Source organism: Carcharhinus amblyrhynchos, chromosome 16 (assembly GCF_965287045.1).
Source record: "Carcharhinus amblyrhynchos chromosome 16, sCarAmb.v2.hapA, whole genome shotgun sequence".
Classification (NCBI taxonomy): domain Eukaryota; kingdom Metazoa; phylum Chordata; class Chondrichthyes; order Carcharhiniformes; family Carcharhinidae; genus Carcharhinus; species Carcharhinus amblyrhynchos.
The window spans coordinates 42,978,991-42,998,948 of NC_137339.1; the positions used below are offsets into that span (position 1 = coordinate 42,978,991).

The following is a 19,958-nucleotide window of genomic DNA, read 5'->3' on the forward strand; positions in this document are numbered from 1 at the left end:
GGGCCTTTTGGGGAGAATGAACAGTCAGAGGTCATGATCCACATTGGTGCCAATAAATTGGATACGAAGAAGGATGGGATTCTACAATCAGAATTGAGTGTGCCAGGCAGAAAATCAGCAAGCAGGACATCAAATGTTGGTATCTCTGAATTATTCTCAATGCAATGTGAAAATGAGTACAGATATATGAGAATAAAGCAGATGAATGCATGACTGTGTTTGGCTGTCTTTAGATTTCTGGGACTGGCTTCGGAGCTAGATGGGTTGCATCTGAACAGAGTTGAGACTGAGTTCCTTGCGAGGCGTTTTACTCGCGCTGTCAGGAGGGCTTTAAACTAACTCAGCAGGACCGTGGCAACGAAACGAAATATTAGAGAGGAATACAGGATACACAAAATACTGGGAGGGACAGAAAGCACCAGTATAGAAAACAAAGGCAAAATATTGCAGATGTTTGAATCTGAAACAAAAATGGAAAATTCTGGAGAAACTCTTCAGATCTGATAGCATCTGTGGAGTAAGTAGTCTCACAGCACCAGGTTAAAGTCCAAAAGGTTTATTTGGTAGCATGAGCTTTCGGAGAGCCGCTCCTTCATCCAGTGAGTGCACTTATCGGATGAAGAAGCAATGCTCCAAAAGCCTGTGCTACCAAATAAACCTGTTGGACTTTAACCTGGTGTTGAGACTACTTACTGTGCCTGCCCCAGTCCAACGCCAGGATAACTCTTTGTTCAAGCTAAAGGCAAAGTATAGAGAACAGCAAGTTAATAAATGAAGTTGAAGTAGTAAGTAATGACATCTAAATCAGGGTTACTGAGCATGTATGTTAGTACAAAGTACAGTAAATAAGATTGGGAACCACTGACACAGATTGCATTATGGAAATATAACGTTATGTGAATAACAGAAACCTGGTTCAAGGAAGGAAAAGATTGGGTGTTAAATATTCCTGAATACAAGGTGTTCAGAAAAGATAGGAAAGAAAGGAAAGAGGGATGGGTGACAGTATTGGTTAAGGAGAGAATGGCAGTGCTGGAGAAAGAGAATGTTCCAGAGGGTTTAAGAGCAGAATCGATTTGGCTAGAGCTAAGGAAGAACATGGACAGGCAATACAAAATAAGTGATAACATTCTTAAAGGGGTGCAGGAGCAGAGGGGCCTTGGTTTATTTGTGTACAGAACACTGAAGGTGGCAGGATAGTTAATAAAGCATATAGTATTCTGGGCTTTATTCATACGGCCATAGGGTGCAAGATCAAGAAGGTTATGCTGAACTTATACAAACCATTAGTTCGAATTTCGCTGGAATATTGCGTACAGTTCTGGGTGCTATACCATAGGGAAGATGTGAGTGCATTAGAGAGTTCAGAGGAGATTTACAAGGATGTTTCCAGGGATGAGAAACTTCAGTTATGAGGATCGATTGGAGAAGTTGGGATTGTTTTCCTTGGAGAGAAAGCTGAGAGGAGATTTGATAGAGATGTTCAAAATCGTAAGGGAGCTGGACAAAGTAGGTAGCCATAAACTTTTCCTGTTCATTAAGCGTTCATGACCAAGTGGGAATAGATTTAAAAGTAAAGGAAGCAAAAGTGACATAAAGAACAAAAGTACAGCACAGGAACAGGCCCTTTGACACGCCAAGCCTGTGTCGATCATGGTGCCCTAAAGTTAAAAAAACTTCTGCCCTTACTCGGTCCGTACCCCTTTATTACCTCCCTATCATGTACCCATCCAGATACCTCTTAAATGTTGCTAATGTGCCTGTTTCTACAATCTCCTCTGGCAGCATCTTCGAGGCACCCACCGCTCTCTGCATGAAAAACTTTCCCCGCACATCTCCGATAAACTTTCCACCTCTCAACCTGAGCCTATATCAACTTGTAACAGACACTTGCACCTGGGAAAAAGCTTCTGACTATCCACCCTGTTTATGCCTCTAATTATTTTGTAAACCTCTATAGGTCTCCACTCAGCCTCTATCTTTCCAGTGAAAACAATCCTAGTTAATTGAACTTCTCCTCATAGCCAACACTCTCGAGACCAGGCAATATTCTTGGTGAACTTTCTTTGCACTCTCTCCAAAGCTTCCACACCCATTTGGTAATGTAGTGACCAGAATTGCAAGCAATACTCCAAATGCAGCTTAACTAAGATTTTATATAGCTGCAACATGATTTCCCAACTCTTAATGCTCCAACCGATGAAGGCAACCATGACAAATGTATTCTTAATCACCTTGGCCACCTGTGTTGTCACTTTTAGGGGACTGCGGACCTGCATGCCTAGATCCCCCTGCACGTTAATGTTCCTAAAGGTTCTCCCATTTACAGTATAATTCACACTCAAATTTGATCCTCCAAAATGTATCACCTCATATTTGCTTGGATTAAACTCCATCTGCCATTTCTGTGCCCAAGTCCTCAATCTATATCCTGTTGTGTCCTCCGACAATCCCCGCCACCATCACCAATCTTTGTATCTTGCAAATTTACTAATCAGACCACCCACGTTTTCCTCCAGCTCATTTATATATACTACAAACAGCAGAAGTCTCAGCACTGATGCCTGCGGAACACTGCTAGCTATATTCTGAAAAACACCCTTCCACTGCTACTCTCTGTCTTTCATGACCAAGTAAGAAGTCTCACAACACCAGGCTGAAGTCCAGCAGGTTTATTTGGCAGCAAAAGCCACTAGCTTTTGAAGTTCCTTCATCAAATGAGTGGGATTTCAGTTCATAAACAGGGCATATAAAGACACAAACTCAATTTACAAAATAATGGTTGGAATGCGAGTCTTTACAGGTAATCAAGTCTTAAAGGTACAAACTATGTGAGTGGAGAGAGCGTAACCCTCTCCTGTCCCTCAATATCTTTGCCAAAAGCTTCCCCACTAATGATGTCAGGCTCACCGGCCTACAATTTCCTGGATTATCCCTGCTTCCTTTCTTAAAGGAGGGAACAACATTGGCTATTTTTCAGTTCTCTGGAACCTTGCCTGTGGGTCAAAGAGGGTGTGAAGATACCTAATAAAGACCCCCCGCTATTTCTCCCCTTGCCTCCCACAGTAACCTGGGTTTGATCCTATCTGGCCCTGGGGACTTGTCTACCTCAATGCAATTTAGGAATCTAACATTTCCTCTTTCGATATATCGACATTCTCCAGAGCATTCACACACCTATCCCTGACCTCAACAGCCGTCATATCCTTTTCCATGGTGAATATTGATACAAAGTACTCAATAAGGAACTCACCCACTTCCCTTCATTGTCCTAGAGTGGGCCTACTCTTTCTCTTGCTCTTAATACATGCATAAAAAGCCTTGGGGTTCTCCCTTACTCTACTTGCTGAAGACATTTCATGGCCCCTTTCAGCCCTTCTCAATTTCCTTCCTACATTCACTATACTCCTCCATGAGGATAAACATTTTCTTACAGGTGTTTGGGTCTGGAATGCACTGCCTAGAAATGTTGTGGAGGCAGATTCAATCGAGGCATTCATTACTTGAATAGAAATGTACAGGGGTACGGGAAAAGGGACAAGGAAATGGCACTAAGTAAGGATGTCTATTTGGATAGCCGAAACAGACACAATAGGTCAAATGGCCTCCTTCTGCACCCTAACAATTCTGTGATGAGAGAGCATGCCACAACAGCCCAGGAAACTACTAATGTCTTAAACTTAGTTTAAAGATTAATGGCACAGGAGAGAATGAAGTACGCACCGCTAGCTTTTTCTCTTTCTCCCCCAGAATCTCCTTCTGACTATTGATATATTCCGTTAGCATTCGTGCCAGCTGCCTTCGGTCATCCAACTCTGCTGCAAGCCGCCCATTGTACTCTGCTAACAGCAAACAAGCCTCATCCACAATTTTCGATAGCCTTTCAGCAGCTGCTTTATCTACATGAAAGGAACAGAAGAAACTAGTTACATTGAAGTAAATGGAAAGGAGGATAAAGTAATGGTTTTTAGACCCAGTAACAGTGCAGGGACCAACTGCACCATTCAGCCCCAGTGATCAATAATTGTACAGAAAGCTCTCTACCTGCTATGTTTTCTAAGAGTGAAACATCTTGCACTTCTTGAGGCAATGATGCAATCTTCTGTCGAACTGTTGCATCGCCTGATGCTGCATTTTCCAAGTCTTGCAGAGCTTTAATCAAATTTTCGGTCTTTAAGAAGAAAATAAATTACATCAAGATTATGTACTTTCATCAGTCTAAATGAAAACATGGCAGACTGTACAGGCTATTAATTCAAGAAAATAGACAAATGTTTAATATAGAAGGCTGAATGAAGCAATCACATGATATTAATTTGATATTTTCTGAACACATTGCCCACAACGAGCCACCCAAACTATGAAGGATTCAAGTTTTTATACCAGCAAGGAGATTCTGGGAAAGGAAGGAAAAAACTAGTGGTATGTACATCCTACTAGTTTAGATGTGCAGTTGTGGGCTGATTGGCCTTCTGTTCTCTAACAATTCTATTCTATGACAAAAAGGAACAAACTCAAGTCATGACAAAGTCACTAACATTATTTTAGCACCAGACACACACAATCCTACATTCTTAGTGGTTTGATGGCTTCCATTAAAGTACATACCAACAGTGGACCTGTGCCAGTGTCTATAGGAGAATAATTGACTCTGTAATCATCATCTTCTTCATCTTCAACAACAGGATAGCTACGTTTTGGTGCTCGTTTCTCTTCAGCTATGAAAATAAATATTTATGGTTTACGTATTGCGATGCTTAACACTGCAGGCAAAATCAAAACATGCATCTTTAGCAAAATAAGATGGATTGAGAGGGTGTACCAAAAGATATAAAGAAGTGCAGAATTAAACCTGTTGTTCTTGGAAAAGAAGTTTTCACTTCCCATAATAAATGGCAAATAAAACACTCTGGCTCTAACTCTAGCTGCTGTGGGAGTATTTGCAGCTTATCTTTTTTCCCAATTAGCTTATATAAAAACAAATCAAAAATTACTGGTGAAAATATGTAGAATACTGATAACTATAGAAAACAACAGCACCAGAGGCAGTAAACAATGCTAAAGTGCGATTAAGATTGAACAATTACCCCAAGCATATAAATTTAAATTATGATTTACAATAAGGGAACAGAGAAATGTGTCAATACTGAAAATGCTGGTTTCGTTCTAAAGACACTAAAAAGGTGTGGAAATAAGTCTCATTCTATTCACCGCTTTCAAGTCACAAAATTAAAATGCAATTAGTGGTGATGCAGGAAGAAAAGACAGGTGACTGTGTAATTTAGTAACTAGGTACCAAAGTTGCTTTTTAATGTCTTTTGAGGCGAAGGTGATCATGTTCATCACCTGCGGTGTTTGGAAGGGTTCTGGTTCTGGTGGGTGCTCAGGCTGGTTTATGCGCAAAATGTTCTATTGCAAGCAAGACAAGAGGTCGCAAACAACTGAGCTTTCAGTGAGTTGCTGGCTTGGGAGTTCCTCTCTGCCTTTGACATGCCCTTGCTTTGACGTCGCAACTTTTCATACTTAATTGTCAGATGCAACAATCCTGGGCAAGTCGCTCCTAGGACTCGAACTTCAATATCAAATCTCCTGAATGAAGCCTTCAGAGTTTCCCTGCAGCACTTTCTTTGACCATGAAAGCATGCCGCAGTCTCAAATTCTCCATTAAAGATTTGCTTTAGTAAGCAATTGTCAAGCATTCTGGCTACAATACCAGCCCAACTCAGTTATGACTGTCTCAATATGGTGTGGCTGCTTGGTTTGTCAGCTCAGGTGAGTAGCTTAGCATCTAATATTTTTTCATTGCCATCGGATCTTCAGAAGCTTCTAAAGATAGCTCAGATAAAAGTGGTTGAACTTCTTGACATGATGCTGGTACAGAGTCAGAGTCAATGTAGGGCAGAGTGGACAGGACTATTATAGACTTTGTTTGGATGGCAGACTTACTCTTTTTCAAACTGATGTTCAAAGTCTGCTGAAGGCTACTCTTGCTTTGGCAATTCTTGCATTCTGGTCATGAATATAGATGGCTCGAGAGTGCGCTGCCAAGACATCCAGTGCTGAGGGGTTCATGAGGGGAACACAATAGGCCTTTCTTGAGGCAAGGTGGTACATTGCATCAGAATTTTCATGCTGAACATAAGGTTAACAAGCATTGGAGAACAAGTCCAGGCCACAGTGTATGGCAGGCTCTGAACTGGCAGCTAGTGCATGGTTATCAATAAACAAGAAATTGTGAAATATATCCTTGGAGACCTTGTTCTTTGCCTCGAATCTCTCAGATTTAGCAGCTGCGCATCTGTACATTATCTGATTCCCAATGCCAGGATTGCCATCATGGACAGCATGAATACGCACGGAAGAGTATAGCTTGATGAAGAGGGTTGCTGCTCACACTTAGCTGTGTTTTAACTCAAATAGTGTTTGGGAACAGGTCAGAACACAACATGTCTGTGCATGCTGCCATTCAAGTGTGAAACCATTGTATGAATTTCACAGGCTAATCAAATTCTCTATTTTCTTCCAACTGATTGCGTCAAAGCCCTTGGTCAAACGTGGTGTAGAAGTCCATGATCTGTTCTTGGCATTTATCCTGGAACAAACTGCAAATACCATAATCAGTGGTTTCTCTATTCTTTTCAAAACCACACTGAATCTCCAGCAGCAGATCCTGGTCAAAACGTTGTACTAAACTATTTAGAAAAATTCTAAAGATTTTGCTGGCAATCGAAGGAGTGAAACGCCTCTACAATTGTCAAAAGATTGGCAAAAGATTGGCAAATTCCTTTCAGCTTATTCAGGTAGACAATGGAGGAGTATGTGTTCTGATGGATTGGTTCTTTGATTAAAAAAAAAGAGTTCAGTGAGCTGTTTCAGGCATCATCCTCAAGCCTCGTCGACTTCAGCTTAGTATCAGCAGCTCTTGGGGCTTTGCCGTTGAACAGGAACATAGTTGCGTACTTTGTTTTGGAGGACCATCAGTGGAGCAGTTGATGGCTACCTGTGAATTGCCACTTTGTTGCTGAATGAACGCTTTCTTGAATTTGGGTATGAGAAGCCTTGGCCTGTTGGTACCAGTAGATTGGAGACAGTAGACATATTTCAGAGATTCATAGGACCTCTTCTAAATTGAAGTTTGTCTGCTTTCTGATTCAGTCAAGTGCCTTGCATTTTTCTGTGCTTGCACAGGACAGTATTGTAATAATTAGTTCAGCAGCCAGCGCTGCATGTGACATTTGTTATGTATACATCCTGCCTACCCCTCTGTCTATTTCAAGTAAGAAAAAGTCTACTAGCACATTCTAGTTTATACTATTCATTCCAAACAGAATGAACATTTGAAAAACCCATGAAACATTATTTTACTTAGAAAGACTTTTCTCCACAGGCTTAAGGAGAAAACAGACACGATGGACCAAATAACTTTTTCCTGCATTACCACATGCCACAAAATAAGTACAGGAAAAGAACAATGGAGAAAGCACAAAAATACAATTGCTTCTTCCTTCATTTTGAAGCACCACTCTCATGCTTGGGGAAAACTATTTGTTTTTTTTTGTTAAATCTAAACAACTGCATTACTGTTCTATACAAATACATTTCAACTTATGTTCAGAGGAACAGATATACTCCATTCAGTTCCTCAAGCCTGCTTTTGTGTTTAATTAGATCATGACTGAGCTGTACAACTCCATTTGTTTGTCTGTTCCTTTCATTTCATGAGCTATAACTTTGTTTACAATTCTGCTCTGTGGCACCGTATCAAGTGTCTTTTGGAAGTCCATGTACACCAAATCAACAGCATTATTCTTTACACCATCACCACCTCACAAAAAACTCCAGCAAGTTAGTCAAACAATCTTCCATTAAGAAATCCATGCTGGCTTTCCTTAATTAATCCACTTTTGTCTATACAACTCTTAAATTTTATCCCAAATTATAGTTTATTTAAGTTTCCTCTTCGCTGAGGTTAAACTGACTAGCCTGTCATTGCTGGACTTATCCTTTTATGAATAAGGGAGGAATGTTTGCAATTCTACAACTCTCTAGGACCACACGAGTCATAAGAAGACAGTAAAATTACAGCCAGTGCTTCGGCAATTTCCTCTCTCATTTCCCTTGTGATCCTTAGTGGCATCCAATTCTGGTATCAACTTCAATTACAAGTAACCTATTCAACCACTCTTTCAATTTTAAACCCATCTAGCGTCAGCATTACCTTATCATTTACTATGACTTGGATAGTATAATCTTCTTTTGTAAAGACAGATGCAAAGCATTCATTTAGTACCTCAGCTACGTCCTCTGTTTCCATGTGTAAATCCCTTTTATGGTCTCTATTAAGCCCTACTTCTCCCTTTGCCATCTTTTAATATTTATATGTCTGTAGAATACTTTGGGATTTCCTTTTATGCTGGCTGCCAGTCTCTTCTCATGCTCCTTTTTTGATTCTCTTATTTGCTGTTTCACTTCTTCTCCAAAGTGCCCATTCACCTTGGTATTAAATTGTATTTTCTACTTGATACTTGTCCAAAGCACACACATATCTCTCTTTTGTCATCCAAGGAGCTCTGGACTTGTTTGCCCTACCTTTGCCTTTCAAGAGAATATACCTTGACTATGCTCGGATTATCTCATCTCCAAAAGGTAGCCCAATGGATCAACTACATTTTGCCCGCCAACCTTTGGCAGCAATTAATTAGGCCTAAATTTGTTTGTAACCCATTAAGTTGACTTGCACCCAGTTAGATTTTCTTCTTCTAGATTGTTTGTCCTTTTCCATAGTCAGCCTAAAATGTATGACACAATAGACAACGCCCTTTGTATGTTCTTCTACTGACACTTGATCTACTATTATGGGCCAATGTGTCACACATTTATTGTGGAATGCATGGTACACAGGGATCTGGGTGTCCTGGTACTTAATCACAAATACAGGTACAGCAAGCGATTGGGAAGGCAAATGGAGTGTTGGCTTTCATTGCAAATGGGTTGGAGCATAAAAATAGAGAAGTATTGCTCCACCTGTACAGGGGCAGGGAGAGCCACATCTGCAGCAACGTGTACTGTTTTGGTCTCCTTTCTTAAAATGAGGGATATAAGAGAAAGTCCATGAGGCTGAACTCTGGGATCATTACAAACAGATGGAAGAGTGAACTGGTTCCCCTCTATTCAACCTCCTTGGTTAGTCACAACAAATGTTTTGAATTTACTTTCAATGAGGATATGCCTTTTCAAAATTAGAAAATACTTAACTATTTAAGCTGTGAGCAATAAGGAGCCAATCAAAAAAAAGGTTTTCTTGAGTCCAAGAAAGAATAAATTTATTAAGCACTAAACCGGAAAAAAATAAAAACATGACATCAAGTATTCGGCTTTCACACAGTCATTTAGGCCCACACACTATCAGAAATTAAAGGAATTAAGAGTCAAATTAAGAAAAAATGTAAAATAACATATGGTTAAGTGTCCATTGAATGTCCATGAGGCATAGGTTCTAAAATGCCACATCCATTTTAGGTCAGTCAGCTTCAGGCATGGTCAGATGTAGATTTTAGGTGTCAGTTCGCTGGTTGATTACTGGCAGAACTGGCTTCTCAAACTGGGCAACATATGTAATTTTGGAGAACAGCCTTCAGCCTGTTTCCTCTGCTGAAAACTTCCTTGGCACTGCCTGTGTCACATACAATCTCCAGTGGATGAGCAGCCTTACCTTGAAATACTTCACTCAATGTATTTCCAAGAGTTTATGGGTATGTCTGTCTGAGGTAGCCATTGTTTCAATATCTAGTGCTTTGTATTTTTAATGTCGCTTTCGTAGACAATGGGTGTCTGTCTTATGGGAAATGTCTTGCTCATTACACTTCCCTGAAGGTGATTTGTTTCTCACCTTGGCTTTGCATTTTTAGGCAGTTTGCTCCATCTCAGTTCAAATTACAAAATTTCCAGTCAGGTGAAGGTCTAAAAATCATATTTTCAAAAATAAAGGGGCCTAGCCTTGTGACAGGGTGAGGGATTGCACAATGAGGAAAGATTGAAAATATATTCAATTTTAGAAAAATGAGAGGTAATCTCATTGAAACATAAGATTCTGAGGGGACTCAGCAGGGTAAGGTCTGGGTAGATGCTTTCCCCTTGTGGGGAAGACTAGAACCTAGAGTACAATTGCCTCTCATTTAAAATTGAGATGAGGAAGATTTTTTTCCCCCCGTCAGGTCATTAGATCTTTGGAATTCTCTCCCAAGAACTACAGAAGCAGGTTCATTGAATATATTCAAGGCTCAGTTAGTCCGATATTTAATCTATAAGGGAGCAAGATTATGGGGTGGAGTGGGCCTGGGTGTGTGCTGACCAGACAGTGGGGTTGATGCCACATATAGATCACCCATGATCTTGAATGGTTGAGCAGGCTCAAGGGGCTGAATGAGCTATTCATATTTATTTCTTATGATATCCTGTGTTAGTGTTACTCAACAAAAATCTACAAATCCATCTTAAAATTTTCAGTTTACCCCCAACCATTTCCATAGTAAAAGTAATTGCCTGAACTCACTTCAGTGTAGTCCAGCTATAATTTTAAGTTTACACTCTATTGTTCTGGGCTCCCCCACTACAGGAAATAGTTTCTCTGTATCTACTCTATTAAATCCCTTTGTCCATTTACATTATTTGTAAAGATTTCTGCTCAATCTGCTAAACATAAGGGAAGACATGCTGATAATTAAATGCTTTAAGACCTGTTATAATCCTAATGAATTTCCACTGTATCCCCTTACGAACAATGTATCTTTCCTGTGGTGTGGTGTCCAAAAGTGAATACAGTACTTCAAATAGTGCCTTAGAAAGTTCTTGTACAACTGAAGTGCCCCCTTCCTCACATTTGCATTCCAAACCTTAAGCGAATGCAATGGAAATATTTTAAAGGATTATTTATTTCTGCAACAAAAGGCTCACTCTTTGAATGTCAGTTTTTTTATTCTTCAATGGGATCAGCATCACCAGGAAGGCCATTTGCTCATCCCTAATTGCCCTTGAGAAGGTGATGGTGAGCAATCTTCTTGAGCCGACTTCTTGAGTCCTTGTGTAAGTACACCCACAGTGCTGATTTGAAGGGAGTTCCAGGATTTTGACCTAGTGACAGTGAAGGAACAGCAATATAGTGTTACAAATTATTTTAAGATGGTTTTAGGATTATAAATTTGGTTTGTGTCATTCGGGTTTGATGACTGATTTTAAACGTGGGACGTAGATGAAAAAAAGTTTTGTCTGGAGGAAAACAGAAATCTTGTGTTGCTGGGATGGTGACATGAAATTCACACCTAGGGTTTAGCAGTCTCTGTAGGCTTTCTATAGAAGTCAAGGAAGAGGATTTGAAGTTAAAATGCAAGCCTAATGAGGTGTGGAGGGCAGCGAGTTCAATTGTTTATGTAATTTTCCCAGATCAAAGAAAGATTTCACTGTAAAGGAGAACTGTAAAAGAATCCATATATTTTCAGACCAATGGACGGGTTTAAAGTTAAAAGATAATTAATTTATATTTCTATTGGGAGCAGGCCATCTGTCACATTGTTATGGAGATTGCTGTGGGGTTAGGGAGTGTTTTGACTTTGGCAGATTTCTGCCATTTTTGGCAGTCTGGGAGTCAGTCCAGGTTTGAAGCAGTTGAAGAAGTCATAAAAAGGGGGATCTGCCAGCAGTCAGAACAAGGAGCAAAGGCCATTAGGAATCAGGGATATTTTTAATTTGAAGTCACTAAGAATGCGAGTGAGGCCCATGCTTAGGCTAGGAAAATTCAAATTTGTGAGGGGCTGAAGAATTTGCCTAATCAGGTGCTGTTGGGAGAATCTCCAAGAAACATTGCACCTTGGGACAAGGGGAAAAAAAAACACATTAAATCCTTTGGAGCTGAGAGGCACATTGGTTTGGTTCCAAGAGATTTGAAAACTAATGTAAAAGGTTAAAATTCCAAGTTTAAAAGGGAGCATTCTGCTCTTTAATGTAAGGGCTTATTAAGTTAATAGTGCTTTTTCCTTTTCTTCCGTCAGTAAAATGTTTTCCCATTTAAAAAGTGTAATATTGCCGTATGGTCTTTTCTGTTAATAACTGGTAATTTTAAGTTTTTAGTTAGTGGCCCATACAGCGATCATAGCAATAGTTCCAAAGTCAGCATGTGGCTTGGAAGGGAATTTGCAAGTGGTGATGTTTTCATGAGTTTGCTGCCTAGCCTTCTGCAGGAGGTCCATTAAAGTCGAAGGTGACTATTAAAATTGTAAAAATAAACCCGAACTCCCAAGATTATGCCACAAGATGACATTTTAAACAAAAATGCTTTACTGTACACAAATTAAACAATGCAAGTACTACTAATTTAACATATTTTTAATGCTTATTTACTTATGCCAGACAATATGTTCTGTTTTTAATTCCACCAAAGAATTCCCCTATACTTTAGAGGATCTCTTCACTTTTCCTGAGACCAAGCCATAATTCTCACAAATTCACTGAATCAAAGTTCAACATTCCTCAGTTACCCTGTTTGGCAGTCTGATATCTAGAACACACACTGCAAGGATTCTAGGTCTAATTTCTTCTACTAGCTTTCCAGGTAGATCTGACAACTTAAATTTGTCACGAATTCAGGCTTTTCATTGCAAGCATAGACGGTTCTATTCTCATGGCACATTTGGAGCGCTCCAGGTAGAGATTCAAATCAATCATTCACATTTTCCAAGCCTGTCCTTTGACATGAAATGTAAATAGATAATTTAAATTCTTTAAAATTACCTGAGTAATTTGTGTTTCTACTGGGGCTGAATGAATTCCTACCTGACTTGATTTCTCAATTTCTAAACGAAGAGGTTATGTGTTGCTTATTATTTTTACACCTCTAACTCCTTTAAGTAAAGGCAGGTCAGCCTCTGAATGGCAATTATCTTAGGATTTTAACTAATTTCTCAAACACAGGCCTTTTTCCTATTTAGGTTACATTTAAAAGTTTAATTCGTAAAACACAATCAGATATAAAATCAGATATTTTCATAACGTGGTACAGGCTGCGGATTTGGAAAGTGCTGTTAAAGGAGCTTGGTGAGTTGCTGCAGTGCATCTTGTATATGGTACACATTGCTGAAAATGTGCAGTGGCTTTAGAGGAAGTGAATGTTCAACATGGTGGATACAGTGCCAATCAAATGGAGACTGCTTTATCTTATTCTGGATGGTGTTGAGCTGATGTTGCTGTAGCTACACTGAACAAAGCACTTTTCTCTTGCTAATAGATGGACAGGCTATGGTGTGTTAGGAGGTGAGTTACTTGTTGCAGAATTCCCAACCTCTAGCTTGGTCTTGTGGACAGTTTCTATATGGTGTGGTTCAGCAGTGGTCATGCCAATGAACATCAACACAGTGGTTAGCACTGCTGCCTCACAGTGCTAGGGACTAAGATTTGATTCCAACCTTGGGCGACTGTGTGAACTTTGCATGTTCTCCAGTGTCTGTGTGGATTTCCTCCGGGTGCTCTGGTTTCCTCCCAAAGTCCAAAGATGTGCAGGTTAGATGGATTGGCCATGGTAAATGTGCAGAGTTACGATGATAGGGCAGAGAGTTGGTGCAGATTTGATGGACCGACAGGCCAAAGTGCCTCCTTCTGTACTGTAGGGATTCTATGATTAGATTCTCTCTTGTTGCAGATGATCATACCCGGCACTTGCTTGGCACAAATTTGACTTGCCTCCAAACCCGAATGTTGATCAGGTCTTGCGACATGCAGACACAGACTGCTTCTGGATCCAATGAGTCACAAATACAACTGTAAACAGTGCAATCATCAGCAATCATTTCCACTTCTAACCTTCTGGTGAAGGACATTCATTGATGAAGCAGCTGAATATATTTGGGCCTAGGACACTACTCTGATAAACTACTGCAGTGATATCCAGAGGCTGAGATAATTAGCCTCCAAAAACCACAATCATCTTCCTTCATGCTGGGTATGACCCTAACCAACATGGGGGTTTTCCGATTCTCACTGTGTTCAATTTTGCACAGGCTGACTTGATGGTATATTTGGTTAAACGCTGCTTTGATATCAGTGATAGTCACTGTCACTCCCCTTGAGTTCAATTTTCTCACAAGGCTATAATGGGTCAGGAGCTAAGTAATGAGCTGGTGAAGAGCTTTCAACAGATAAACTTCAAAGTAACTAGTGCTGGAGAGATGAAAACTAGGAGACACTGTTTAAAATAAAAGGTCTCCCATTAACGGCAGGGATGAGAAGAAAATCTCTCTTTCAAAAGGTCGCAAATCTTCGGAACGTCCCCCTCCCCGGAGGATCGAGTATTTTAAGGTAAAGGCAGGTAGACTCTTGACTAACAAGGAAGTGAAAGGTTATTGGGATAAGTGTGATGGAGCTGAGGCCTCAGTCAACTCAGCCATGATCTTACCGAATGACAGTGCAGGCTCAAGGAGCCAACTGGCCTACTTCTGTTCCTAATTTGTATGTTTGTATTTCGAAAAGTCCAATAAATAAGAATTTCTCATTGAGAAATGGTTTTCTTCTAACAGCTTTGTAAGTCAAACACAAGCAATTGCCCTGACCAATACCTTCCAAAATCGGTTAATATTGCTGCCATACAAAATAACCACTTAACCATCAGAAATGTCTGTTACCTGCAGATCAGATTGAAAGGGTAAATAAGTTGAAAACAATAGATATGTGTCTGTTATAACTATAAAAATTGATTATGTCATGAACTCTAGCACAGTCAGCATTCTTTGAATGAAAATATACTTCACAGATCATGAAGTTGTTCATCAGATAGCGCTTCCAACAGGAAGTCATGAAATCCAGCCCCACAGAGAACTGGAATGTCAACCCAAAGAGCTGCTTTCAGATGATATTAAACCAAGATGCAAATTCGTCATAGCATAAGTTGCAGGAAGGACTCAGTACACAAGCCAACTTTATTCCTCAATCTGTAGTAGTAAAAACTGATTATCTATTTATTTGCTGATCTGAAACCTTGCTATGCACAAAACTGTACACCCTGACTCTAATTTTTACAGGATGGTTGTAGGAGACTGAAAAGAGCTAAAGAATTTGACAAGACCAGCTGTACAGAAATCTAACTACAGTCATTTATTTTCTTCCATTTGCTGACCATCAGCTGGGCAGGAAAACCAACAGTATGAGACACCATCCACAACCTTGTGGAAATGTCCATGGCAATCAGGGAAGCGATACGGGCTGAAAACACAGCACAGGAAGAAAAATAAAAACCACTGAGGGGGAGCAGGGAGATGGATTTGGGAAGAAAAAGACAACACAAAGGGAATGGAGAAAGAAAGAGGTCAAATATCCCTGCAGGGACTGGATGTGGGAAGTATTCCTGTTCCACAAGGATAGCTTAAGAAAGGCACTTAACAGCTCTTAACACCCTTTCATAATTGGGTTTTCAGACTTCAAGAAACCTATGCAGCAAATGTACCATTTAATCAGGCTCACAACTGTATACTGGGAGCCTGACTTATGGCAAAGCAGGACCCTCCAATGCCACTGTCATAACTGGCATAACAACTGGAGTTGGTTAGCTTAGTTGGTTAGATGGCTAGTTTGTGAAACAAAACAATGACAACAGCATGGGTTAATTTCCTGTACCGGCTGAGGTTATCCATGAAGGCCTACCTTCTCAACCTTGCCCCTCGCTGGAGATGTGGTGAACCTAGGTCCCTTTGTCTTCCCGTATTGTGTTTTCAGCCGTCTCTCTTCCCTGATTGCCATGGACATTTCCACAGGGTCGTGGATGGTGTCTCCCCTTCAAAGGGGAAAACAGCTTATGGTCACCTATGGTGACTTTACCTTTTTAACTGTCTGGGGCCATTTTCCTGTTTTTCTTTAGTCCTTTAAAAGCCACACCATTTATTCGACTCTCTTGCCCACCATAGTTGACTGCTGGATTGCAAGAAATATTGATAGCAAGGTCCACGTTACCCTACATAACAATGGTGCTGATCATTCAAAAATAATTAACTGATTGTAAAACATTTCGGAATTCTTAGATGGGAAAGGCACTATATAAATGCAATGTTTGTTTTGATTACAAGTGGAAAAAACAATTACAATCCCTTCACAAGACTTCTTATCTGAAATCCACATCACCTTTCTTTAATCTGGTTCACTAAGCATTTTGGCAGAAGATGCAACGAATGAGACACTTTTTCTATAAAGACACATAGGAAGAAAAATCTACCGGCAAAATGAAAAAAACAAATTTAAATGAAATTATTTACTAATATATGGAATTAAACATTTTACATCCTTTGAAAACAAGGATGTAAAGTTATGTGTAAAAATACTTGAAACCTGATACAATGGCCATAAAGGGGTCTCCTGAACACTTTCCTGAACCTGACTGTCTAATAACCAGAACTGTCCACAAATCGTATATTTTTAGAATTTGCCATGTATCATACTTAAAATTTACTTCAATTAAAATAAACTTATCTGGACAATTCAATTAGATGCCTGCAAGACTCCAGGTGAGTTATCCCCTTTGCCATTTGCACACATCTGATCCCACGCCCCAAGTGATTCTTGGCTCTACTCAACCCACACTGGTCTGAACTGTCCTCTGCCCAAAGCGCCCAACCTAAAATCCAGCAAAATCCAAAATCCAGCACAGTCTTGGTTGCAAGACTGCTGGTTGTGAGTTTAACTCTACCATTGTAATGAAGTTAAATTTTGAGGATTAGAAACAGAACAGAAGAAACCAAGCAACAAAACAACACATAGTTTACTTGTCAAAGATGCAGAGAAAATCATGCAGATTTGCATATGCAGCTTGACCTAACAATTTTTACTGAAGGCACGAATTTTCAGCTCCTCTAATATTTCAAGAGTACCAAGACCAGGAAGGTCCAGGGCCCACTGATATTGTTAAATGATCTTTAGTACAGTGGCAGTACATAAATTGCTTCATTTTCCCCAAAGGGAGTGATTATTAGAGATGGGGAAATATAATTATTCTTTGGCTGAGATTCACATCCTATTAATATAGAGTGACTTTGTATGTGCATATGCACATCATGTGTGGAGAAAATAGTGCTCAGCTGTGATTCTGTAGCACAGTGTATAAACTTGTTGAGGTTGTGTCGGCTCACTTGCGAGCGAACAGCTTTTAGGAGAAGTGTAGCAAATCCAAGACTTATGTAACTGATGTTAGTCCAGGCAGCTACCATTGTTTGAGAAAGGGGTTCAAACTTGGCCAGTGTTCTCACCCTGTCAACCAACACTGAAACAGGATTCAGTGGGCCAAATGGCCTAATTCTGCTCCTAAATCTAATGAAGCTTATACACAATTGATGAGGGAACTAGCCAATCTTGAAACTTGTAACCTCTAAATAACTCAAAATAGTTTAGCTGATCATCTGATTCATGATTGAGACCTGCTGAAGGGTGATCCATATCAAATTGAGCTTAAATAGAACATCCAAAATGTAAACAATACCTCATGACAACAAAGGTAGCATAACTTCAGCAACAAAGTATATGGTTTACTGAGTTCGTAAATCAATACAGCAGCACAGGAAACAGGCCCGTCGACCCTCCAAATCGACATGTGCTTAATGCCACACCATCTCCCAAGATAGCAATATTGAAAATTTATGTTTACACAATGGAGACATTTTGAAGGGCAAATAAAGTTTACTATTTATTGAAAAATATGTGAATCTCAAAAGCCACAACTTAAACCTTAACTGCTAATGAGGTGGCCTGCATTTCAAACAAATTTAGCTTGTCTGCTTGTACAGTTTTTGTGTAGATTTGTGCCAATGAGGACTTAATATAGAAACTAGAAAGACACCCTTTCTACTTGCAGCAGGGACAATAATCAGATTGAACAGATTTAAGTAACAACACAAGTAGGGAGACCTTTTTTTTAAATTTACATAGTGAATTACGACACTTATGAAAGAATTGCCTGAAAAGGTGATAAAGCATATTGATGAGTAACTTTCAAAAATTAATTGGATTTCATTAATGAACATATTATGATGGGGATAAATTACAGAGCTAGGAGTCATCATTCAACCTTAAGCTAATTAAGGTGCAATCCATTTGAGTTTTAGAAAACATTATTTAGTAGGTTTAACTCAACTATGCCACTGCTCAGGTCCTAGCTAAACAGTATACCGTTGGAAAATGACAATGTTTGGATAATACTACCTCATGAGGAACTATAGGACCTGTTATGAAATTTTCTTCCGTCCTATGTGGTGGTTAATTGCTGATATAAACTTCCTCCTAAATGATACCACTGCTGAGATACTAGACTCAAATGATTCTTTTACTCTTCTAAAAAATTTGTAGACCGTGGAGCCTTCTTGTGAAGTTTAGTTTTTTCTTTTTCTTGTGAGTGTGATTGGGCAGCCCACAATTAATGAAACAGGTCACAGACATTACGATGATAGGAAATGTAAGAATAAAATTAGAATAGTTTTGCAAGAATGCAGTAAGAGGCCCTGTGCATTCTGTATGAAAAGAATTACAACAATCCTCTGCTTTGTTAGGCTCCAACTTTTCCATTACTCAAGGAACAGAAAACTCATCAATGAAGAATTTCAAATTAAATTGTAACATTTGTAATGTTTAAACTTACATTATTTATCTCTGTTTAGAACATTAGTATGCTTTGTCTGAAATGTACCAAAATGAAATGGAAACCAGAAAAGCACCAAAATGAAACAAACCAGAAAAGTGCATATGGCCCTAGACAGATATCACTTATCAACTTGATAGACTTGTTTTAAAACATAATTGGATGACTTCTCCTAGAATAAGTTAAAACAGTCATGTTTCAGGCTGGTTGTTGCCAAAAACAACCTCATCAGGTTGTCACTTAGCACGCTTTAGGAAAAAAATGAAGACAGTCAGGCCCAAGAAGTCCGTCCTGCAAGAAGTTAAATTTCAAAATAAAAAAGCCGCAGAGGGGGATATGGAAGGGTAAACTGAAGCTATCTTCAGTTGGGATTTGCAGCCTCTTCACTTTAGATTATCTATACATTGAAAATTTGTACCAATTGAACCAAGTAAAGCAAGTGAAAACTACGTTAATTTATTTCAAATTGAAATAGTTTATCCATTTATAATTGGCCTCGTTATTTTGGCAAGTGTTTTTCGGAGTCTTGTCTTTGAATAGATTGAAGCAGCATATGGGCAAAAAAACAAACACGCGGTTGATATTACAGAGACATCATTATATACTCCTGGGTTATCATATAATTAAAAATATTTGGCAGAACAAACACATTCCAAATGCAAAATAATCATACAAATTAGATGCATGGTTAACATTATCATATCCAAGACTCAAATTGCCAAACATGAATTTGAAAGATAGTGTTGGTTGAAGGGTTCAATTGATATTAACCTTAGCTTCTATTTGTACTGCAAGGGCACCAATCACTTATGGCGCCGGATCATTTCTTTTATTGGTAACTTTTCTTTCTTCCCCTCTATTTTAGGTTTCTACTTACTTTCTCTTAGGCTTCAGTCAACACTTCATTAATTTTCATCTGGCCATCAGGAAACAATGTGATGTACATGGATTTTAAAAAAAGGTGCTTGAATGAGTTTAACATAATAGGCTTGCCAGCAAAGTTGCAGTCCACTATTTATTGCATGTTCTCAATGTGTTTTCATTTTAGCTTGGTTGACAAATTTGAGAACTTACGTGAATAGTTCAGCTAATCTTGAGTTCCACTTTGTTTTGAGGCGGTTACAACAGACGTTTCATAAACACTAACTGTCATGTTCATTTGAACCACATTGTAACCGGTATGTTTCTTCCCCCCACCCCTCCACTTGCTGCTTCCCTCTCCTGATCTCATTTCATCCAGTATCTTCTCCCCTCCTCCACTCTCCTCCCCTGACAGATTAATGGGGAGGAATTATTTCCATTT

The 19,958-nt window shown here is 39.4% G+C and overlaps 1 protein-coding gene across 2 annotated transcripts in view; it reads right to left on the reverse strand.

The window, feature by feature from the left end:
* rprd1b (regulation of nuclear pre-mRNA domain containing 1B) overlaps nt 1-19,958 on the reverse strand; it is a 41,913-nt gene that overhangs the window by 9,255 nt on the left and 12,700 nt on the right. For both annotated transcript variants that reach the window (XM_080205035.1, XM_080205036.1), the window contains 3 exons: nt 4,609-4,718; nt 4,045-4,171; nt 3,724-3,899 (listed from right to left, as the gene is read on the reverse strand). In XM_080205035.1, coding sequence (XP_080061161.1) covers nt 3,724-3,899; nt 4,045-4,171; nt 4,609-4,718 — 413 coding nt within the window. The remainder of the gene's footprint in view (nt 1-3,723; nt 3,900-4,044; nt 4,172-4,608; nt 4,719-19,958) is intronic.